This window comes from Pyrus communis, chromosome 6, assembly GCF_963583255.1.
Source record: "Pyrus communis chromosome 6, drPyrComm1.1, whole genome shotgun sequence".
NCBI classification, from domain to species: domain Eukaryota; kingdom Viridiplantae; phylum Streptophyta; class Magnoliopsida; order Rosales; family Rosaceae; genus Pyrus; species Pyrus communis.
The window spans coordinates 26,155,564-26,171,760 of record NC_084808.1 but is presented as its reverse complement, the minus strand read 5'-3'; the positions used below and the strand labels follow the sequence as shown (position 1 = coordinate 26,171,760).

At 34.2% G+C, this 16,197-nt stretch overlaps 1 protein-coding gene across 2 annotated transcripts; it reads right to left on the bottom strand.

Moving 5' to 3' along the window:
- Nucleotides 1-354: 354 nt before the first annotated feature.
- On the bottom strand, nucleotides 355-6,499 carry LOC137737723 (probable WRKY transcription factor 57). 2 transcript variants are annotated; one of them, XM_068477272.1, is made up of 4 exons: nucleotides 5,989-6,499; nucleotides 4,302-4,445; nucleotides 3,128-3,555; nucleotides 355-639 (listed from the first exon to the last, which is right to left on the bottom strand). In XM_068477272.1, exons 1-3 carry the CDS (start codon nucleotides 6,402-6,404, stop codon nucleotides 3,147-3,149), a joined length of 969 nt encoding a protein of 322 aa, XP_068333373.1. In that variant the 5' UTR covers nucleotides 6,405-6,499; the 3' UTR covers nucleotides 355-639; nucleotides 3,128-3,146. The 2 variants fall into 2 exon arrangements, with proteins under 2 accessions (XP_068333373.1, XP_068333374.1); XM_068477273.1 differs by having other exon boundaries at nucleotides 4,302-4,461; nucleotides 5,989-6,373.
- Between the last annotated feature and the right edge of the window lie 9,698 nt (nucleotides 6,500-16,197).

Below are 16,197 nucleotides of genomic sequence, written 5' to 3'. Positions count from 1 at the left end.
GAAAAACAATATGTTTCAAGGATCATACAAATTTAGTTTGGCGATTAATTCTGGGTTTTGAAGCTGACGATTACTTTACAAAACCTACCGAAATGATTACAATACGATCGATGCATGGTACACACACACACACACACACATATATATATATATACACACATATATATTATTTGTTGAATAAATGCTTTATTTATATTATAAAATAATACAAATTAAAGTCCGTAAAACCAACCAAATCCAATGTGATCAGTATTAAGAACTAAAACTGCATACTAAAACGATACGATGTCTGAAAAAATATCACGTGAAATAAAACAAAAAGTGGAGTCTTCAAAAATTCTGTCTGAATAAATATGGTAATCAAATCTCAGTTTTGAGTTAATCAACTTTCGCAATTAACGTTGCGAATAAATATATGATATTCTTGGGATAATTTGTTCGATTATATATATGTACAAAAAATGAAAGATTCTGTTCATGAGGTACAATCCATTAATTTACATACAAAGCTTAATATATACTAGCTAGATCAGAAGCTGAAGAAAATGCAGCTGCTAAGCCTACCCGCATGCATGCATGGCCTGTAGAGACGACGACGTTGGCCAAGCTAATTTAACAATATTGATCCTACAGCCCTACCTACACAACAAAGATTTAGTTAAATTAAGTACGTATTATCTGCTAAACCATGATTAACAGCACTGAAAATGAAATTTGCGTATCTCATGGATTATTACACACTAAAGGGTTTTGCGTTTTTTACTGCAGCCATTCTGAAAGAGAACGTACGGCATCAATTTGTATGCGTTTCTTCTTTTGTAAGCTTTTTCCCTCTTACTTTTTAAAATGTTCTGGTCAATCCCAAAATTCTCAATTGATGCATATTTTGATCATATATATATATATATATATATTTTTTTACTGCAGCCATTCTGAAAGAGAACGTACGGCATCAATTTGTATGCGTTTCTTCTTTTGTAAGCTTTTTCCCTCTTACTTTTTAAAATGTTCTGGTCAATCCCAAAATTCTCAATTGATGCATATTTTGATCTATATATATATATATATATATATATATATATATATATATATGAATGCACGAGTCTTAGCGCATACCACCTCCTGAGAGTAATATAGCCACCCCATTTGTTAACCAAGTCAAAACCAGCTCAAAAAGGCAAAAAAAAGAAAAAAAAGTTTTTAATTTTTGTTGGTTTGCTACCACCCTTGAGGAGTGGGGTGCCCTACTAACCCGAGTAGCATATGACGTGCTTAATGCAACCTCGCACCCCACCTTTACCCACCCAACTCAAGCTCTACCACTACCAATCACTTTAATGCGCTGCATAGTTACAAATCTAAGTTACCAGGCTCAGTAGTAGTTTTCAATTTTTGGAAAACTAAAAATAGTTACCAACAAGTTTTTAGTTAAAAAAAATATAAAAATAAAAACTGAAATGAATTGGTTATCAAACCACCCTTTATTTTCAGTTTTCAAACTCTTATTAGTACACCAAAAAATAACCATTTTAGTTTGTTTTTTTTTTTAAATCCCCCAATGTATGAAAACTCAAAAAATAGCTTTAAATTTATCTTATTTTATTTTTAATTGAAAACATTTACCAAATAAGTTTATAGTCTTTATAAACTAAAATTAAAAATAAAATGATTATTAAATGGTCAGTTAAAATTTCAACTCACATAACAAAAAATGTTGATCAGTTTCGCCCCACAAGATTGTAATAACGTCGGAGGTTTCCGAGAATATAACAGTTTAACATTTGAATGATCAGATATGTATTGCAAATATGGAGATGAAAATAATCAATCCAAACGCCCTTTAAGGGAAAAAAATTTGAATTATCATGTTATGGAGCTTCCTTTAACTTGTTTTAGCTGAATGAGGAGACAGCTGAAAAGAAGATGTGTAGGCATAATAATTAAAGTTGGCATGCTTCTAATCAAAAGATAAGATATAGTCAACAACCTAGCACTAGATCCCAAGCGTAGCAGATAAGTTTGTAGCCAATGAGAACTACATGATGTTGATAAATGATAGTGGTGGTGCATCAAAAGCCACAAGCACACAATTAGATGCACAAAACTATGAACGAGGATCCTCTTCGGATCCTCTTTGTGTTCATTTATCGTAAATCGTATGACTAATATTCCTCATGTAATATTTGTATTTAATTTTAAATGAATAAATTTACAATGATTTTTGACCACACGATGTACGATGAACGGACGTGATTGAAGGAGCCCCTGGATCCTCACAAATAGGATTTGGAGAGGATCCTCATTCCAAAACTATATACTAGTCATAGGAAAGGGATCATCTCTGAATCTCTTTCACTAAATCCTCTCAATCAATCAATCCGGACCTTTGAAATTTGATCAAACGACTACAAATAAGGGCCTCTTCAAAAGTTATAATAACTGTAACCGTTTGATCAAATTTTAAAAGCCCGGATTGATTGATTGAGAGGATTAGGTGGAAATGATCCAAAGAGGATCCCCTTCCCTAGTCATATAGATTAAGAACAAGGAGATAGAATTAAAAAGAATATTTGGATTCCATTCGGATTCAAGTTGTGGGGATTCTAGGGATCCTCACATTCTAACCGTTTATTTAAAATTAAACACAAATAGTACATAACGAAAACCGACCACATGATGTACTATGAACGATCATGATATGAGGATTCCTAAGATCCTCACAAAGAGGATCCGGAGTGGATCCTCATCCTTAAAAAGCTACATTCTTCCATTCAAGCGCCTAAAGTAACATGCATCTCAAGAAATCAAAATTACTATATAATTAAGTTGCTATAATTCTTCATCATCCTTTTAACTTTTAGGGTGTTCAAACCAACAGTACTATTGCCTATATTCTGGTGATTAATATATATATATATATATCTGAAAGTGTTCAAGCTAGGTGATTGTTAAGAAGGAAGTACAGACGTTATGAACTTTTATCGTAAGAGCAACTTCTACGAGTACACTGCTACTATAACGTGTTATGTCATGAAAGTCATTCTTCTTAGGCATTATAAATTAGAAAGATCTTTATATGCATTCAACAGTTAAATAATTCAAGTGGAATATTGGTGTGTATTGTTACCATTTTATCCGTGTCCTCATCAATTTCGCATCCCAGGAGGTACAATGTCTCCAAGAAGCCCTTCGTCTGTAGGAAGAGGTGGGGTTAGCTGAGGGTCAGTGGAGTGGGATGATCCTCCTGCAGCTTGATCATCGTCATGACGTGGGACTACTACTTGGTGCGACGAGGTTGGGGTCAAATTAATAGGACTAGTTATCTCTCTGGGTCGAATTGTTGGATAATACATGAACTGTGAGGCTGGAGGCAGCTGAGCCAACTGGTGGCCTGCAAAGCCAGATTCATGACCAATGACTCCCCCACGAGGGAATGCAACTGTATGATGACAGTGTTGGCCTTCATATGTGGTAATTACAGTTGTGGGATCTTGAGAGGAACGCTCAACTCTTTTCTTCACCGTGCATTTGGTATTTGTGCAGCGATAATAGCTCCTGCAAATTAAACAAAAGATTGAGTGTAAGAATGTGCGTATAAAAACTACAAGGCATGCATGTACATACATTTACTGTTCGAATATTCTCTTGTTTCAATAATTCAATTTGAAGTTGTTTGAGCCCATATTTGTAAATTTCGTCAGCTAGAAGAAATTAGTTGTTTAATATTCAAGTATTCTCTGTCGTTAGATAATGGAATGGCACGCTCGTAAATTATACAATATCTAGACGTATTCCTGAGGCTTGGAGACTTAGGGTAAACATAAATAAAGTTATCAGTTATAAGAAATTAAGAAAAATGTTTCCATGTTTACAGATGACAAGGATTTAACAATCTCAAAATCAAATATATAGCAAGAACCATAAGAAAATTGTTGTTTAATCAAATCAACCAACATTTTTAGTTTGAATTCAGCACTGAAAAGAATGTCAAGTTCCTCGCCAGCTAATTTAGTGGAGATAGTAATTTAGTGACAGACCTTGGAAGCCAGGCTTGCCTAGCAGCTGCACGTAGTATCTTCAGCTTAACTAGTGTGTGTATATATATTAAGCTTTGTATGTAAATGGTGCATTCCTCATGAATCAGATTCTACAAATGAAGTCTAGCTAACATCCTAGTGGATAGGATGTTGAGTTTCTATTTATGCGATGAGAGTTCAAAACTTCTTCCTTCCTAAACTAATGAAATAGTTTCAAACCTTTCCCAAATAACAATATAAAAAAAATTTAAAGAAAAGTTAGACCTTGGAAAGGGGCTATTTTTAACAGCCTTCTGACCATATTTCCGCCAACGGTAGCCATCCTCAAGATGATCAACTTCACTCTTTGTTATGAATGCGAATCGTGGCTGCCGGATTCTCTTCGGCCCCTTCATTTTAACCTTACTCCTACAAAATATTTTACCTACAATTATCACAACAAAAACAATAGCTTGAAAAATCCAAAGAAAAAAGGCAAAACATAAGTGAATTTTATTTCCTATATATTGGAAATTAAACGGAAATGTTATATAAAGTACTACTACATATTCATGCATGTTTAGTTTCTAATTAATGTGATCCAACTAAAACTAATACCAATGAAAGAGTAGTGCTCTATTAATTAAGTCTCAATTACCACTGAAAACTAATATGCAAGTGTATTATGTGTGTGTGTATATATCATGCATTATGTTTTACGTTAATTAAATCTAAAATGCAAGTGTATTTGGAGTTGTTAAATACTAGAGTTTTTGGAAATACAACAACATACTTATTTTAACAATTACTGATGGCAAATTTGATACCAAATTAGGTTGCTCATTGTATGGTTTAGCCGAACTACCCATCTTCCATTGTGTAAAAATATATCAATGTACTAAAAAAAAAAAACAATTAGAGGAGGGATGGCAGAGTATAGGACCAAATTAACCTTAAATTGTCAGGGAATAAACCATTAATTCTTATCAAAATTACATTAAATCTCAAATTCAAAACAGTACTTTACATGCATTAGCAAATGGTTCAACATGGTCGGCGACTATAAGTGAGATGGTGCATTTAATTTTGAAATTTTCAGTGTGTCAAGAACACGGCCAAGTCATAAAATCAGTGGTTGAAATTTTTTTTTTCTCCAAGTATTCAATCATTTATATTGTTCAACCACTTGTATTGTGATACTTGTTGTACCGACCCATATTCCCGATACATTGTAAAATCTCTCTGTGTAATTATAAACCCCTATTATTAGGAAGAAATCCAAAAATATGCACCACAAATTAAAGAAGAATCCAGAATTATCATCACCCAACTCCCTCTTTATTATGGTAGTGCAACTTAAGAGACAAGTATGTCACATGCATCGATCACTTACTCACGAAAATGCTACTGCACTAGTCGCAATAATAACGAAACAAATCAATATTAAAATATTAAAAAACCCTACAACAAATAAAGCAAGCATATAATTACATTATTGTTCCTAATTAAACCCAAATCATTTACAAACAATCATATAATAAAAACTCGCTTTATTTCCACCATATTCTCCCTCTTTTTTCCCCGCACGCGTTTACCTAAAAGTGCGAATTTTAGCACGCCATCCCGCCGCTGTTACGGCGGTGTTCGCGTCCATAAAATTAGAAACTTGAAAAGCCCTTCAATCTCGGTTAAATTTGCTTTGCCACGCCCTAAATCTCTGTGGATTTACGAAAATGCCACCCCAACTTGCATGAAGTGGAGCTTCTTCTAGTTTCTTACTTTCTACAGCGTATGGACGCACACCCCAATTGCAGATTTTGCACTCCCTTCTTGATATTTTTCATTTTTCACCGTTGAACTATTTATTTTGTTAAAAGATCCCCTCCCACAGTTTTAGCCCACGAAAAAGCAAGTTAATCACGCATTAAGCCATCATTAATCAATAATACTCAATCATGGAAACCCAACTCACGGTATCTCGGGCGGTGGTTTGCCACCGGAGCCTGTAGACCTCTCAGGCGGATCCTCGCTGGAGCTCGTAGACGCTGACGGATTGGTCGAAGCGGATCCGACAACAGGGGCCGGGTCGGGGCTCCCAAAGGCGGCGCTGCTGCTGCTGCTGTTGTTCTCCAAAACAAGAGGACCACTACTAGTAGTTCCCGCCAAATCGGACGTGTCGGCGGCGGCGGCGATGGGGTCGAGGCAGGGGAAGCAGTCATCGGGTTTGGAGGCGTCCGGGTTGAAAATCCAGCCGAACTCGCTGAGTATGTTGTTGTCTCTGTCGTGGGTATTGAAGAAGTAGGCGCTGTCCGAGTCGGGAGTCCAGGTGGACTGAGTCGTGAACTCGGTCGTGGTTAGTGGATGTCGTTTTTCGTTGTCGTCGTCCATGAGAATCGATCAGGACGATCCGCCGTGAAGTGGTGGATTGTAATCGGCCGTGAGAATTGAGCATGAATTTGAAGGACGAGGGGGAGAGAGAGAGAGAGAGAGAGAGAGAGAGAGAGAGAGAGAGAAGAAAAAAAAAAGAGATAAAATTAGGGTTTTGGCGAGTGAGTGTTGGAAAGGACGCGTAGTTTATGAACTTTATGAAGAAGGGATGGAAAGCTTAGTCTCGTCAATGCACAGTGGCAATATTTGGAGAGAGAGAGAGAGGGAGAGAGGGGGAGAGAGGGAGAGAGAGAATTGGAAAAAAGGAATCAAATGGAGAAGAGAGAAGGTAGGGAGGGAAGAGAGAAAAGATAAGTTAGAAAAATCGCCGTCAACCTTTCAAATATAGTACGGGAGGCTCGTATTAAGCAAAGCCAAGGGGAGACCGGGGCAAATGGCCCCTCACGCGTTTATACAAAAAAAAAAAAAAGAAGCCTATTTTGCATATCAGCCGGCTAAGAGTCTTCATTCTTGTATTCGTTTGAATTTCTCTCTAAACATTGCTTGTATCTGAACAATGAAGACAATTAATGCTCATGTCTACTTATTCGGTGCACTTCATTGTCCACTCAATTGTTAGCAACATACTTTTATCGTACAAATATATTAAGGAGAACCATTTATTTTTTTAATAATAATTTAAATATAATCTTTTGCTAAAAACCAATAAAAAACTATTTAACGATCCTTGTGTATCCAACGGTTTTGATACTTCAACCTTATTACTACATATGAGTGACAAAAAAAATCGCCGGTTCATTTGATATTTGGCATATGAACTTTAAATAGTTATTCAGGAATAAATAGTTTTGACTACAAGATTTTTCCAATAAAAATATGTTAATTACAATTAGATGTATTTTTCCGTGAAAAGTAGTACTAGGTAGACCAAATTTTAAATCAAATTTGTGTACTATGTGATGTGTTATAGGTAAAAAACAAACATGTTAATTAACACTTAAGTACCAATCTAACCATAAACACATCATATGATTTACAAAATTTAATTTAAATAGTTGATTTTTCTAGTATTACTCTTATGTTAATTACAGTGAGATGTACTTTCCTTCAATTTCTTTATATTAATGTCTTTTGGCTACGGAATTAATGCATCATGTGTGTTTGTGTATTATTGCATGGGTCAGATGTTGATTGAGTAACTTAATCGAAGAATAGTAACATGGTACTTTGTGAATGCTACCCTTTATGCGTGTGTATGTGTGTGTGCGCGCGTATATATATATATATATATTGAAGATATATCATCATGTGGCCGATTCATGTGGTGGTGAAGGATTTTCGTCATTATAGTCATCATTTTATTTTCAAGTTTATTGTAGAATTCCAAACTCGATTTTTTTTCAATATATGCGTTTAATTAACGATGTTGATTACATGTACGACTGTTGCAATGACTTGGACAATTCTCCAATGCTCAACATTCATGGCTTTAGTTAACCATGTTGCTTGAGTTGTAACATCATGTTCATACCAATAATTGTGAGAACATTAACACGTGTAACGTATAAAAAAAAAATCCATCTATGGTACGATTAAGTTTGAATTCGTTTTGTTCTCTTCTTTGTGGGCTTTTTCTATGATACAAGGCTATAAGGTAATTCTTAGAGAAATTAATTTTAGGAGATGGATATGTTGCACTACTTCTTTTTACACACGTTTTTATGGGGCTCTTTGTAATATTTATTTCAACGATCTGAATCGTGTATTTTTTAGGTCTTCCCACAAAGTAGGGCTGGAAAAAAATCCCAAAAATCCCAAACCAAACCGAAAAAATCCCGATCCCAAACCAAAATTCCCGAAAATTTCGGTATGTCATCCCGAACCAAACCGAAATTTTCGGTATGGGATTCGGGATTACATCTCCATTTTTTCGGTATTCCCATACCGAATAGAAATAAATATTATATATATATATATATATATTATTTTTTAATTATAAGAGAATTATTTTTTAATTAATGGTATTGGTAGCCACTAGTGTGATTAATCTTTGTCTCAACTAAATAACTAATGTTTGTTTGTTCAATTTGTTTGTTTCTATATTCCAGTTGTCTCAACTAATGTGATTAATCTTTGGATATTAGTTTCCTGCATACCTAGCCACTAGTGTGATTAATATGTGGATATTAGTTTCCTGCATACCTAGGCAAATCAAGGAAACAAAGGAGCAAAGACCATTATGCATGCATGAACATATCAGTATACATATATTGTATATATATACACAGACAAGGTGGGTACAGGGCATGCAATTAGTTGAGCTCAAATTTTTTTCTTTTGTTTTCGAGTACACAATATAGTTGTTCTTTCAGACATGGGCGCCGCCAAAATTTTCATTTAATTACAACTATGTGGAGGAGGAATCAAAGTTGGAATGTGGGGTGAGATGGCATTAGCCCAAAAACTTTGTGCACAAATGGGTAGTGGGTAGATTGAAACTTAATTTTAGCCCAAAAACATAATATGTCAAATTTTAGCCCAAAAACATAATATGTCAAATTTTAGTCCAAAAGCCCAAAGACATTTCGGGATTCCCGATTTGTCCCGAAATCCCGAAATTATTTCGGGATTCCCGAAAATTGGGATTCCCGAAAATTTGGTTTGGGATTGGTATTGAATTTGGGATTCCCAAAAATTTCGGTTTGGGAATCGGGACAAGGGTTTCGGTATGGGATCCCATACCGAACCACCCCTACCACAAAGTCTATATCTACCAAAAATTACTCAAATCTGAAATCATATAACATTGGACTAAGGGTTTAGGGTTTCTTTGTAGAACCGTATTTGCCAATTTTCTTCATTACAAATGAATGCAATAATTGTTCTAGATTTGTCTAATTTTGCAATGATGATCTATGAATGATGTTGTGAAAGGCTGATGGTCTGTATTATTAACATACATTACGGAATGGGCCCAACAAAAATGTGTGTAAAAAATTATGCAAAAAAACGGTGTCATGGATCCACTCCTAGTTTTATATTTGTTCATAGAGAACAAGTTTTCTTTTCTCACAAATCTCACCAATGTTTGCCATGTAAATGCTATATCTAGATAGGAAGATAACTCTTTGTTAACCAAAGAGAAATAAACAACCATTTGACAACGATAAACTAACTATTATGTCATTATTACTCTAAATCAATTTATATATAATTTGATTTACCCACCTTCCTCTATCCAACACCCCTAACTTCTCTCTCATGCTCTCCATACTTGCTTGCGGTAACTAACTCACATTCATAGCGTAATTTTTCTCCTTAGTAAAGTTCGTCATAATCAATCTATGCATCACGCGGGTAAATGCTAGATACACATGACTAGATTAGAGCGATGAAGTATTGCTATCAACTTTCATAAACCGTAATTAATTAAAATTAAAGTCAATGAATCATATCAGAAGGTGTTGAAATCAAACGAGTATGGTTCAGTTGTCAAATTAAATTTCAACAAACAATGTATCCATTTGACCAAAAATAAAAAAATAAACAAACCAACAATATTTGCCTACAGGTGATAAGGGGATGAACACTTAACGAAGTTCATCATCCCTTTTTACCTTAATTTCTTTGTCGTGTCCTTTTTTTTTTTACAAATAATAAATCAAATATATTTATCTTGGAGGATATTATTTTCCTCAAAAACAAAAAAAACCAAAAAACAAAATCTTGGAGGATATTATTTTATTTTGTTTTGGAGGATATTAATCATATTATTACCCAAATTAAATAAGGAACTTTAACGAAAAGCTCACAGTACTTTTTACTTTAACGAAAAATTATATTTTTACACTAAATAAATCAATTTTGGTACTATTTACTTTACCTTTTATTTTGTATTTATCGTTAAAACTTAAAGTTTTCAAATCATTTTCATTAGTTTTTCTAATTAAATATTACACTCCCTCAATTGGGCAAGGCTTTTGAGAGGCCCCGGGGGAGGAGAAGGAGAGGGACCTGGCTTCTCTGCCCTCCCAGTTTCCATACACTCCTATCCCTTCCTATTTTGTGCAGTCACGGTTAAGCTACGTCAACATTTTATATTGATTTTTTTTATAGAGATAATAAGACAAAAGGCAATAATGATATAAAATGTTAACGTGATTTAACCGTAACCGCACAAATAAGAGAAAATAAAAGTATATGAGAACCAAAATGGCAGAGAAACCAGGTTCGAAGGAGAGACTAATATCCAAATCTTTTTAATTGATATAAAAACTATTTGAGCCTCGTGCAAGCAAGCAAGCACGTCGTTTCAACCGATTTTTACAAAATAAAAAATAATAGACCATGTATTGTTAAAGGAATTTGGATCCTTTCCTGAGGCTTAGGAGGCTAAGCCTCCTGAGCAAAATACATGAACTGTTAGATTTTGATCTAACAACTACAAACATAAAAATTTTTAAAAATTATAATAATTGTAACCGTTGAATTAAAATTTAACGATTCATGTGTTTTACCTAGGAAGCTCAGCCTTCTAAGCTCAGGTGATGATGGAAATCCTTGTTAAAGAGCAACCATTGTAAAAAAAAAAATTGGTCAAATATAAAGAACTGCTAACTTTGAAAATCTTTGTGGATAGTATATTTCGGAACAGTAAAATATTTTTATTTTTTAAGCAATCGATGATCTGTAAGACCTACGTATGAGTGTGAGAATGACTTAATTACATAAAATAAACTTACTGTCGCATGACGTTCAATTTATGTAAGTTGCTCTGTCAAGATACGATATAAATTAATATACTATGTATTTTGTTAGAAGGGTGAGTGTGGAGACTGGGTACCCCAGGGACCCACATGTCATGTCACAAGATTTTATAGAGATACGTTGGGGTAATTGGATCGATTGTTGCAAGATACAAGTTGAAATGGAAATTTCAATTTAAAAAAGAAAAAATTTCCGTTCTGAGTGAATATTTCTGATTCCAAAAATTTGGATGACACTTGAAATGTACCTAACTAATCCGATTTGTCGTGCTTACTACTATAAAATATCATACATACCTTTATTTTTTCATGTTCATTATTATATTTAGAAATGTCTTATTTTGTATTTTGTATATTTAATCATACTATTGTAGGACTCCATATAATCGCCTGCCCAAAAACATTAGGGTCCCTCCTAGAAGTGGGTGACTCAAAAATTGTGTTTTTTACACATTCCACCGGGTAGAGTCGGTTAGTAAGTGTTTAATTTGTCATTAATGAATATTTGGTGTAGTAATGTTAAGCATTTATCTTGTCGGAGAAAATATAGTGTTACACTATTTATAAGTTTCTGCTCTTAGATATGATTTTCTTAAATAACGAGTTCGATAACAAATTATTGAGGTTGATTATCGTATGTTTATTCGAAATCCTTTGATATTCAGTATAACTCTGTAGTTATTTTGTGAACTTTAACTTGAAAAGTTACCTCAAAATGTATGGAAATTGGAGAGAATATATGCGTTATGATTTCATGGTTGAATTAAAGTCTAACCTCGGAATCCAAAATTTGTAATGTCATCATCAGAGTGGTTGCGGTTTCCTCCTCAGCATACAGTTGAGAACAGTGAGGAGCCTCTCCCCGTCCCTTGTTTTGGATCCACTGGTTCTCTTATTTGATTATTATTACAAATCTCATATCAATTATTATCTTGCTAAAATAATATTAATTATTTTATGTATTAATTAAATACAATAAGAGATCAATACCTTGCAAATTAATCTTTGAATTATTGGTTCTATATGATGTCTATACTAGGGATGGGTCCAAGCTAACAATATCTCCGGCACAACCGGTGAAGAAAGCTTCTTTCTCAAACGAACTCCAAAAAAAAAAAAACGTGAATTATTATGTATTTTGATCTCATCCGATTTTACGCAAACTTTCATCCAATGTAAAAGCTGCTTCAATAAACAGTAAGATTGCCAACTTGCCATATCGATGATTTACTCCTAACTCATGATCCAGAAAGCTATTCTATTTGAATGCATTTGCACAGTGCACTTGATTGCGCTGCATTATGTTGAACTTTAAAGAAGAAAAAAAACGAGAATGACTCACTAAAAGCCTAAAACATGAATTCTTCAACAGTTCAAGTTTACCTCCGGCCTTTAGATAAAGTAACAATACAAATTCAGAATTCACCAAACAAAATACCAAAATCCAGCTCGATCTATATAAACATCACATGGCATATAGAAACAAGCAATTATATATATCACGTTCCTTGGATTTGGAACTTTGTCTTGATGTAGTTTAATCATTGTCATGCATGACTCAGAGCTCATGACAAACCTACATCAATAAGGCGCTTTTCTTGATTATACATTAATCTGCATGCCAGTATATCGTGTATAAATGATATAATATGTATTCTACTGTTCTAAACAGTTTAGATTAAACATTAAAAAATTTACACAGATGGATTGGATAATTTATAGGTGCACCATAATTAGCATAATTACTAGCATAATCTTCTTATTATAATAGTATGGAATATAAATGTATAAGGTACCAATCAAATCTTTGTGGGATTAATGTGGTAAATCATGATTCATGAGGCCCAATATGCTCATTTTCATAATCTCCAAAGATCTGCATCTGTATTCTCTGCAGAAGCCACTAGAACTGCCCAAATTAATGCGATAAAGAACAAGTTTTTCTCTTCTTTTTTTATTATTTTCAAACAAAGAACGATTTGGGTTCCGACTAAGTAGAAATATAACTTTAGGAACTTCGGCCAAGCACGTCCTGTTCATATTGGTTTTAATTTTATTATTTTTGTTTATGTTGGTGATCGTTGGTTAATTATGTAGCAATTATATGATGAAGACTCAAATTTTTGTGATCAATATTGCAAGGGACCACTTTCCTTGAGTTTTTTTTTTCTTCTACTTTTGGTTTACCCTCGCTCTCAAGAAATGTATATTGACAGGGGAGGTATATTATGGTTACCCCTATCCTAATATAATGGAACGCATAAATGCGTACATAAATACATATATTTTATCGATCAAATGTAGGCAATTTCATGTAGTTGGCAGTTGGCACGTAAAAAAAAGATCCAATTCACTTTCATGATATTTAACTCCATCGATTGACATGGAAAATAATTGTATAAAGTGTAAATTTTAGGGCTAGTTCTGTTATAATACAACAACAAAGTCTTATCTCATTAAGTCGGGTCGGCTATAGCCTATAGTGCTGGATCAAAGATTTGAATTTTGGGTGGTCTTGCTATTATAGCTCTAAGATTTTTAGACAGAAACAGAGCGGAAAAAGCGCAAAAAAATTCAATTTATTTACTGAGATATTTTGTCGAATACTTGGTGGACTTGTTGTCATTAGTCAAACTATGTTACGCGCACATGTCAACATATATTGACATTTGCTGAAGCAATCTGATAAGTAAGAGACAATCTGTCGAGTGCTATCAGCACAACAGGTCTCTGTCGAGATATGCTAGTAAACATTACATGAAACACTTGGTGGGAACAAAAAGGATCCGAACCAAATATTCGGAAGGTCATCAGAAGACCTTCACATATATATTTCCCAGATTCTAGGTGGTTCTAGGACCACCTTGGTCCTAATGTACATCTGCCTTTTGTCGGCTATATGAATTCTAAAACGCTACTGCGCTCGATTTTGCATCATGTCTTATGTTAGGTAAAAGTCTCTTTCCAAATTTTTTCTTAAAGTTTCTTTCCAAATTTTTCTAGTCCTCTATTCTTTTTGTTCTAAACCTCTACTGTAATAAAAAAGAAAAAGATGCTAAGAATTATCCACAGCCAACACCGAAAAATTATTACAAGCATAAATATTACAACAAAAAAGTAGGTCAGGGCATCATCCCAATAACCAGAAGCATTGAACCCTAGATGTGTTATGTCATCATAAGTTTCCATTGTTAGTAAATTATAATCATTACACTCACTATATAGTGGAGGCAAATACGCCATGATTCTAGCTTGAGCAACCATTTTGTACAGTTCCCTTAGCAAAACCCTAGCACTGAAAGGGACATACACAACCATTTGGACCAAAAGATATAAGTTCTGCAGAATCTTAACTGCTCACACAAATATATGCATGTCGGAAGTGAAATATACCAAATAATATGTATATGCATGAACCAAATTGCTAGCTAGCTTTCATGCACAAATAATTGTAGGAGATCGAGTGTTCCTCTTTAACTTTAGCTTTATATATATCGTACAGAATCATTTTTTATTAAGTGGTGCTGCTTTAAAATGCAAATAACTTTGTTTCTGCGCTGTAATCTATGAAATTAGGGATGGACCACGCACTAGAGTTCTATGGCCTTTTTCCTTTCTATCTTCCTCCCAATGTACAAGTTACAATTGGCATTACCATATATAGTAAAGAGCCTGCCTGATTAACCACTTCAATCACATCATAAGTTTAAGAAACCCAGACACGGAAAACAAAATTGTTAAAACTTTGTATAAAATATATCCTAATTTAACAGAGATTTTTTACAGAATGACTAAAATAATTGACGATGATCAAACTCAGAAATCACTTCTATCGATTTTAAATCTCAGGGATTAAAGTGAAGAGTTATACCAATTTCATATACCATTTTGGATAGAAAAAACCTAAAATATAATATATTTAAATATGTATACAGATATACTAGATATTGTTTCTCATTCTGCTTGATGTACAGAAGCTTGCAACTGTATCAGTGGCTTGAAAAGCCGGACCCTTCGTGATGTAGCTAGCTAGCTTGGGCAAAACAAACACATTTGTGAACTATAAAGCTAGGGCATGCAAGTCCCACTAGAACCATAATGCTCAATTAAGCTTTTAAGTCATGTCTACGAGTCTGTTTTTCTCCCGATATGCATCTACAATTTATGCTTACGGTTTGTGGAGTATTTTTTTTAACTATGTATACGAGCATGATATGATTAACAGTTTTATGGTTTGTTTCCTTAGACTCTTTGACCAAATAAATAAAGAAACTATGCATCCACATGCGCTTGAGCACTGTAAAATTTTTAAATTTGTTTAAATGGAGATGGACCATATTGGTTTTACAAACTACTAAGGGCGGATGTATATTGGGACCCAGGTATTCTCATAATCATTAGGAGACCGGGAAACAAGCACCTGAAGGTCATCTAGGAACCTTCCGAATATTTGATATGGGTCTCCTTTGTACCCACCAGTGTTTGATGTAATATCTGATAGGTATATCTCGACAACACTCGACAAGTTGCATAGGCAACACTTGACATATGCTCTTGATAGCACTCATCAAATTGCTTTGGTAAATGTCGAGTTGACTTATGTGCAACATGGTTCGCATGACGACAACAAGCTCACTTAATGTTCGATGAAATGTCTTCATTAAGAAATTGAAATTTGTTTGCGCGCTTCACGCTATGTTTCTATCTACAAACTTAGTACTTTGACATTGAGACCTTTCAAAGTTCAAATCCTGCAAACTACTGCAGTAGGCCAGTAATTAACCATAGCATTATTAAAGCAGGAGTAATACTATAGTTTTTTCACTGTTTAAAGGTGGTGTTGCTGGTCTAGGAACTCTAGGTGATAGGTGAGTTTGTCATTGTGTGAAACGGACAAAGAAATCAAAGATCGAATGAGTTCCAAAACAACTTTTGTTAAGGGAATCGTATTCCAATTGAGGCATTTTTTTATTTTTTTATAATTATATTCTCTCATAATGTTAGGCGGCCAGTTCCAAATTCAAATC